The sequence below is a fragment of the Alosa sapidissima genome, chromosome 22, assembly GCF_018492685.1.
Source record: "Alosa sapidissima isolate fAloSap1 chromosome 22, fAloSap1.pri, whole genome shotgun sequence".
NCBI classification, from domain to species: domain Eukaryota; kingdom Metazoa; phylum Chordata; class Actinopteri; order Clupeiformes; family Clupeidae; genus Alosa; species Alosa sapidissima.
The window spans coordinates 11,892,353-11,901,474 of NC_055978.1; the positions used below are offsets into that span (position 1 = coordinate 11,892,353).

The following is a 9,122-nucleotide window of genomic DNA, read 5'->3' on the forward strand; positions in this document are numbered from 1 at the left end:
TTAAGAACTATATATAATTACGTAAACTTTTATTCAAGGAACATACATAATTTTATAAACTTTTATTCATGGACCAAGCATCATAAAGCTGTGTGATTGACCTTAGATTAAAGTCATAATGACTGAATGTTAAATGCCTCACGATTTGTGGCAAAGCATTAAAATTGAGAAACAGATCTAATAAATGCGTTGTATTAGAGAATGTGAATAAACATGATAAATTGTATGTTTAATAAAGACTTGTTTATTTTGATTTATTTTTCATTTATTGCTTAGGTGACTACGAGGTGTCCATTAAGTTCAACGATGAACACATCCCCGATAGTCCCTTCATCGTTCCCGTAGCAACACTGTCCGATGATGCCCGTCGCCTTACGGTCACCAGTCTGCAGGTGAGTGTTGACTTGTAGACTTGCTGGCTGCCAACGTAGATTCACTCACACACACACACACACACACATAAATGTCTGAAATCAGAAATGGAAAAACTAGTGAAAGATAGATTAAAATTGTGATGTGTGTCTGCAGTTTTGTGTATGTGTGTGTTGGCGTGAGTAAAGAAGAGTGTGTGTATACTGTATGTGTGTGTGAGTGTATATGTGTAAACAAAGGAGTGTGTGCGTGTGTCTGTCACTGTGTGTGTGTGTGTGTGTGTGTGTGTCTTTCAGCCAAAGCCCAGCTGTAGTCCTCCTTAATGGGGCTCTCCCCTGGGACTAATCCTGTCTGTCTGTCTGTCTGAGTGACTGAGAGGCCAGAGAGGTATAGATTTGTGTGTGTGTGTGTATGAGAGAGAGAGATGACCCGTTTAGATATGAGAGCTCGGAACAGAGATCTCATACAGGGGCTTGGTTTAACTTAGCCACTCTAAGACGAGACTCTCCTCCTCGGCCTCTCCCATGATGGGGAGATGAACCTTAGATGAGCCCTATCCCATGGAGCTCTCTCTGCTCTCACTGAAGCTGTCTGTGTGTATCTGGTGTATGTATTAGTGATAACAAGCACGGGGCACTTTATAACTTTGAATGAGTTGACGGTCATTTTCAAAATTAAGAGGCCACTGCCAATTTGAATATGACTGTCAACTCATTTGAATGTCACACAGCAACCATAGGATGACACCAGAAAAATGTAACGTGGGCTATTAATTTTTTTCAGAGCTGTATGTATTGTTCTACAGCATTTTAAACATCTATATATATTTAGTTCCTACTACTGTATACGACTGGTTAAATTGCCCCTTGGGGATAAATAAAGTGCTCTGAACTGAACTGAACTGAATCTTCTCTCTCTGCCTCTCTGCTCCTCCTCCTGTCTGCTCCAGGAGATGGGGTTGAAGGTCAACCAGGAGGCCTCCTTCGCCGTGCAGCTGAACGGGGCGTGTGGCGTGATCGACGCTAAAGTGCACACACCCTCCGGAGCCGTGGAGGAATGCTACATCACAGAGCTGGACAATGGTGTGGACACACACACACACACTCTCTCTATCTCTCTCTCTCTCTCTCTCTCTCTTTCTAAACAAATAAACACACACTTAATAGAGTTCACACACATCTTAAACAAACAAACACACACACACACACAGATACTCTCTCTATTTATATAAACTGTCTGGGGGAGAATGTACAACATGCATTTTTTCATTTTTATGCAGACGACACTGTTATTTATTGTTGTGCTGCTACTATAAGGAAGGCATTTGAGCATTTGTAAACTGCTCTGCTTTTCACAGAGTGCAAGCACAGCTTTATCAATTAAAGCTTGTGCTTAATGCTGAGAAGACCAAAGTAATGGTCTTTTCAAACTCAAGGAAGAATGAGTTAGACCTGAATATTGTTTACAAATCAGGGTAAAACAATTAAGATAGTTTCATCTTATAAATACTTAGGATTTTTAATTGATGACCACCTTTCTTTTAAGCTTCATATACAGAACTTAGTGAAAAAGTTGAAATTGAAGCTAGGTTTTTTCTTTAGGAACAAATCTTGTTTAACTTTTTCTGCCAGAAAAAGGCTAGTCGATGCCACATTTCTTCCTATTATTGATTATGGTGATCTGTTGTACATGAATGCCCCATCAAAGTGTCTTCAGATGTTGGATGCTGTGTATCATGGAGCTTTAAGGTTAATTTCAAATTGCAGACCCCTCACTCATCACTGTACACTTTACTCCACAGTGAATTTGCTCTCTCTGTCAAATCGCCGACTTACTCACCTCTATATCTTCATATATAAGGCCATTATAGGCAGGCTTCCATGTTACATATCTAAATTTCTTTCTTTTACACAGAGTACTTATGCCTTAAGGTCTCAGAACACTATTTTATTGAATATACCTCAAGGCCGGACAGAGTTGTTCAAGAAGGCTTTCATGTTTGCTGCACCTTCTGCTTGGAATGAACTACAGAAAACACTCACACTACAGTGTCTAACTTCCTTAAATGATTTTAAAGGTGTTGTTAAAACCATAGAACATGAGTCCATCAAGTGCAAATGTTTTAATTAATGGCACTTTTATTTAATCTGGAATGCACTTGAGTTGTCTTTGCCTCTTTTGTGTTTGTTTTGTGATTGTGATGTGTAACTATTTGTTCTGCTATCTTGGCCAGGTCTCTCTTGAAAAAGAGATTTTATATCTCAATGAGACTAACCTAGATAAATAAAGGTTATAATAATAATAATAATAATAATATCTGTAAACAAATGAGCACATATATACACACACACACACACATACCCTAAACAAACTAATGCGCGCGCACACACACACACACACACACACACACACACACACACACAGGCATTCACTCGGTCTTTTCCTGATTTTGTTTGTCAGACAAGCATGCGATCCGCTTCATCCCTCGAGAGAACGGCGTCCACTCCATTGACGTCCGCTTCAACGGGAACCACATTCCTGGCAGCCCCTTCAAGATCCGCGTTGGGGAACCAGGACAGGCCGGAGACCCAGGAATGGTGTCCGCATTCGGACCGGGCCTGGAGGGTGGAACTACAGGTTTGTGCACCCTGCCCTTTTCTTCCCCCCTCCACACACATAAATGATCTAGAACATAGAACTCTGTTCTATGTTCTATGTTCCTTAGTTACAGTGTTTTTTACGATTGTTAACACCTGTTTACCTATACATAAAACACCTCAGCTGCTCAAAACCATATTTTGCTCATTAAATGCTAGGCATACATTTCAAGACACAAAATACTTTCTCTGCACACACTAACTTTTCAAAATGGTGAATCTGATTCAATATCAAATCATTATTTCAAAACAACAAGGTGTGTTTGTGTGTGTGTGTGTGTGTGTGTGTGTGTGTGTGTGTCTGCGAATGTGTATGTCCATGACCTCCCAACTGACCTAATCCCCTCTCTGTCCTCTCCGTCTCACCCCAGGCGTGCCCTCTGAGTTCATAGTGAACACGTGTAACGCGGGCGCGGGCGCACTCTCAGTGACCATCGACGGGCCGTCCAAGGTGAAGATGGACTGTCAGGAGTGCCCGGAGGGCTACAAGGTCATCTACACGCCCATGGCCCCTGGCAGCTACCTCATCTCCATCAAGTACGGGGGACCTCAGCATATCGTGGGGAGCCCCTTCAAGGCCAAAGTCACAGGTGAGTTACTATTGTGTTATACCTGTACAGGTGATTTATGATTGTGTTAAACCTGTGCAGGTGATTTATGATTGTATTATACCTGTACAGGTGATTTATGATTGTAATATACCCGTCTCAAAGCTAAAGTCACAGGTGATTTATGATTGTGTTATACCTGTCTCAAATGGCAAAGTCACAGGTGATTTATGATTGTGTTATACCTGTCTCAAAGCCAAAGTCACAGGTGAATTAGTATTGTGTTATACCTGTCTCAAATGCCAAAGTCACAGGTGACATATTGTTTTATACCTCTCCCAAACCTAAAGTCACAAGTGACTTATTAATGTCTAATACCTGTCTCAAGGCCAAGGACACAGGTATGGCATCGAATGAGAGTGAATTTAGATACAGAGACATTCTAACAAATATTTTCTTTCACTGTCTCTCTCCTTCGTTTTCTCTCTATCCCTCTCTCTGTCTTGCTCTCTCTCACTCTCCCTTTCCCCCCCTCTCTCTTCCTTTCTGAAGGTCCTCGCCTGTCTGGAGGACACAGTCTCCATGAGACCTCCTCTGTTCTCGTGGAAACGGTTACTAAGTCCTCTGCCATGTCCGGAGCCTTCAGTTCCCTGCCCAAGTTCTCCTCTGACGCCAGTAAGGTGGTCTCCAGAGGGGCCGGCCTCTCCAAGGCCTTCATCGGACAGAAGAACACCTTCACTGTGGACTGCAGCAAAGCAGGTAGGATATGTCTGTGTGTGTGTGTGTGTCTGTGCGTAGTATAAGTATATATACTTTTTTGTTAAATTTGGTCTCTGCATTTAACCCAATCGGTGAATTAGTGAAACATAAACCGCACACAGTGTACACACAGTGAGGTGAAGCACACACTAATCCCGGCGCAGTGAGCTGCCTGCTACAACGGCGGCGCTCGGGGAGCAGTGAGGGGTTAGGTGCCTTGCTCAAGGGCACTTCAGCCACGGCCCACTGGTCGGGGCTCGAACCGGCAACCCTCCGGTTACAAGTCCAGAGTGCTAACCAGTGGGCCACGGCCATGGTGTGTATGTAGGTACATATTATTGCCTTAAACCTGTCTCAAAGTAACAGATGACTTTCCCAAATAGTTAACACTTAGTTTCAGAGAAACTCGGTAAAGCTGTAACTCTTGAACTGTAAAGAACGAGCTGTTACACTCTGACTATGCCCAATCTGTCTATTCTGTTAGAATGACAGGACAACTACATCACAGAATCCCCTTTGCCCAACTAAGGACAGCAATAGTACTACAAGGAACAATAGTACTCACCCAAAGAGTGCTCTGTGAACTGAGCAATGAACATTTGATCAGTTAGCAGAAAGCATCTGAGAAAAGTTTGGTCTTAAGTCTAGATTTGAAATTGGCTACAGTTGGGGCAACTTTGATCTCATCTGAAAGTTGGTTCCAGAGCTGAACTGCATAGCAACTAAACGCTGCTTCACCATGTTTAGTTGTAACAGTAGGTTTTACTAACAAGTATTTCTCCTGAGACCTGAAAGGTCTGGAAGGTGTGTACTGCTGAAGCATTTCTGCTAGGTAATTTGGTCCCGTTCCATTTAGTGATTTATAAACAAGCAGAAGCGCTTTAAAGTCAATTCTGTGACTTACTGGAAGCCAATACAGGGACTTGGAGTAATGTGGTCAATTCTTTTAGTTTTTGTGAGAACCCTAGTCGCTGCATTTTGTATCATCTAAAGCTGTTTGATAGTCTTTTTAGGAAGGCCTGTGAAAAGCCCATTGCAGTAATCAATCCTGCTGGAGAATGCATGAATACGTTTTTCTAGATCATGTTTTGACATTAAGTTTGGCAATGTTTTTGAGGTGGTAAAAAGCGGATTTAGCTTTCACATAGGCTTCAGTAATATTTTGGTAACTGTTTCAATTGAGCATTGTATAGTTTAAATGTAGCCTATTGAATAAATAATTGTAATGATACTTTGAATTCAAGCATAAATTCTTCTTTCATAATTGCTTGTATAGCCTACTTGAATAGAGATCATGTGCTTCATGGCTACCTCTGATCAGTCAGAGTGATAGTGTAGGCTACACAGAGGACAAAAGGTCAAGATTGTACTCTCTGTAGAGAAGGGCCATCTGAACACAGCAAGTGTTTGCGGTCAGAGAAACGTTAGCCTGTCCATCAGTTATTTATTCTTCATAACTCTTTTTACTAACCTCAGCCTGTCAGTCAGCTCTTTATTTTAATGATTGCAGTCTGCCAGCTAAAGAATATGGCAGTTGCAGACAGTTATTGGCGTGTCACGTGTATATAACAAGAAAATTAAGAAAAGTAAGAGGACAAAAGGTTATCTGAGGATAGAAAAGTTTCCCAAAAACGCTTTGTTAGGTGCACTGATGTCATATCCCTTATTGGTTTGCATATAGGAAATAGGAGGACCTTAGACCCCTTTGTGAGGATAAAGGATGGAGCACAGCTGCTCCAGCCTCAGATTTTGCACAGATTTAAATTGGGTCAAATATTCTGCAGAATATACATTCACTCTACTGCTCAGTGTTGCATGGGCTTAGACTTAGTCAGGCTGTGTCACTTTGTTGTATTGTGATTAAAATATTGACAGTTCAACGGCTACTTTCGTCTCAGCGTGTTTCTTTGGATCGAGGTTTACCAGAGTGCTAATTTGGTCTTGAATTGAACGGGTAGGTGTGAGTTTTTTCCACCACAATAGCCAATGAGGCCTACATTTGTTCATTTTCAGTGCTCCACGACACTTAGTTGTAAATATGCACATTTAAGGGTAATGCAATGATTTTGTATTTAATTAGGTGTGCCCAACCGATTTGAGGGCCGCTTGGGCCAAATATGCCAGGGCCGTTTTTTTGTCCCAGTCCGTCCCGGTACATACTGCATTGATGTTTTGAAATTGGTCATGCACAAGCCCTACACACTCATGTGTCACTGCAGCGGACTGCTACAGATTCAGATACAGAACACAAATATGTTTAGCCTGTATATTCATCACGTATTCAGTAGGCTTATCCAAACGAGTTTGTTTAACATAATTGCGATGTGAACGTCACACAGTCATCTGATGATAAAAGGCTGCTTGGCCAAACCTGCGGGAAGAGAGCACTAATTACCAGACTCGGAAGCTCTATCGGAGAGAGTGGTTACCATCAGACTCCTTCAGACTTTCTCTTTTTGTTTAAATACATCTCTTTATTGTATGGGGGGAATGATTGTTAAGTGGATTATTCTGTGAACATTTAAATAATTGATTATTTAAGTTGTGTACATTAATATTTTTGGTTTCATTTAAACTATCACAATATATGATTTAAAATGTATAAAACGTGTTTGTGTTTATGTGATGATTTATGTGATAATTTCGCTGTAAATGTGGCTAACCTTTATTCAGATTAGTCACGTTACAATACACACACACACACACACACACACACACACACACACTAGATCCTTAGCACACACACACACCTAACCCCCAGGCTGTGTTATGTGTTCCTCAGGAACGAACATGCTGATGGTCGGGGTGCACGGTCCCAAGACGCCCTGTGAGGAGGTCTACGTCAAGCACATGGGGAACAGGATGTACAACGTCACCTACACCGTCAAGGAGAAGGGCGACTACATTCTCATTGTCAAGTGGGGGGACGAGATGGTGCCTGGCAGCCCCTTCCATGTCACCGTGCCTTAAAACAATCCCCTGGACTCTCCCGTTTTGCTTTGTAATGGACCGATCCATGATCCCAACCCTCACCCCCCACCCCCCTATCCCAACTCCTTTTTCTTCATACCAAAACCTGTCTAAAGTCAGACACACTATGATATGCAAGGGCTAAATCACAGCCTGAATAGAGGGGAGAATATTTTTATATTCTTTTATATGGGAGAGTATTAACCCATTCATAGAAAATAGGAAAACACAAAGCCAGTTTAATGAGCCAGTTGGCAACTCTATTAAACTGAGTTAACATTTCACATACAACTGAGCTGACCCACAGTTAGCCTGGATCTTGACCACAGTTAGCCTGGATCTTGACCACAGTTAGCCTGAATCTTGACCACAGTTAGTCTGGATCTTGATCACAGTTAGCCTGGACCTTGACCGCAGTTAGCCTGGATCTTGATCACAGTTAGCCTGGATCTTGACCGCATTTGGCAAGGATCAGGCCAAATGCAGGTCGCAAACAGTGGCCCTTTGAATTGAAGTATTCCAAATCTGTACCTCCCACATTTTTTGTCCCCCTCCCCCGTCTCTCTCTCTCTCTCTCTCCCCCTCTGTTCTTCCTCTTGGTCTCAGATTGTGATATTTTTGTATGTTTACTTTTTTTTGGATGCTAGAGAATGTATCATGAAGAGTGACAGAACAACAGTGAGTCCCGTCTCCGTGACAACGGCGTGGCGGGGCCTGTGTGGGTGTGGCTTGTGGCTGTTGCAGGCAGGATCTAACCTTTATTTATTTAGTCTTTTTTCTGACAGAAAAGTGTCTTATTTTTATTTTATTTTCTGATGGGACAAGAACACAATCATTAACATTCAGCCTGGTGGAAACCGACTCTCTCGTCCCCCTCCAGTCCGGCTCTGATCTGGTCTTCATCTGGCCCCTAGATATGGCTCTCCGGTTCATATACGGGATATCCGTCTCATATACAGTATGGGATATCCGTCTCATATACGGGATAGCCGTTTCATACATGGGATATCTGTTTCATATACGGGATAGCCGTTTATATGGGATATCCGTTTCATATACGGCCCTGATCGAGCCCGGATTTGGCCCAAATTACGGTGGCTGTCACTGATCGGGCCCCAGATCAGGTTCACGGCCACATCAGAACCAGAGTCCGTTCCCATCTGGGCAGCACAGGGGACAGAACTCTCCCTCGTCTTCCTCAAGCTGTGGATCAGTACCGCTAGACCTGGGACACGTCTGTGCCCGCGTGGCAAGCCTTCTATTTTGTGAATGTTTAAAAGCAAATTATATATACAATGAAACCGTATACAGGAGTGACATTTTATAGTGATTTTATATGTATGACGAATGGGCAGGATATGAGTCTAATTGTTTGATATATTAACCTACAATTTGGTAAGGCTGTGCAGACATAATACATGTTGAACTGCTAACTTGCCATTAAAAAGCTCAAATAAATGTATTAGTTTTCTTTTTTAAAAACACTTCTACACACTTCTTTGATTCTGCCTCTGTTCAGGAACAACTTTCTGCATTGATATATACTGTATATATATCAGGGTTTCCATTGTCTGGTAATTGCCGGACATTAGCCTGGGAAAAAAAAATTAAATGTCCGACAAAATGAAATCTCTCTGGTCAAATTGTCCATTTGAAATTGGCTAATAATCACGTACCCCTAACACAATCTGAATTTTAGAATAAGCCTAAAACATAGGCCTACCCTAAAGCAAGAATATGTCCTTTGGCTATGTTTTAAAGGAACAGGCGCTACCGTTTGAAAGTTATTAAACCACATGCATATGCTGCATTTCAA

The 9,122-nt window shown here is 42.1% G+C and overlaps 1 protein-coding gene across 11 annotated transcripts in view; it reads left to right on the forward strand.

Annotated features, from left to right (window-relative positions):
- Positions 1–8,764, forward strand: part of LOC121696976 (filamin-C-like) — a 109,166-nt gene extending 100,402 nt beyond the window's left edge. For all 11 annotated transcript variants that reach the window (XM_042078194.1, XM_042078199.1, XM_042078195.1 and 8 more), the window contains 6 exons: positions 277–392; positions 1,322–1,454; positions 2,833–3,009; positions 3,401–3,619; positions 4,130–4,336; positions 7,119–8,764. In XM_042078194.1, the coding sequence (XP_041934128.1) occupies positions 277–392; positions 1,322–1,454; positions 2,833–3,009; positions 3,401–3,619; positions 4,130–4,336; positions 7,119–7,306 (1,040 nt within the window). In that variant the 3' untranslated portion in view covers positions 7,307–8,764. The remainder of the gene's footprint in view (positions 1–276; positions 393–1,321; positions 1,455–2,832; positions 3,010–3,400; positions 3,620–4,129; positions 4,337–7,118) is intronic.
- Positions 8,765–9,122: the final 358 nt, after the last annotated feature.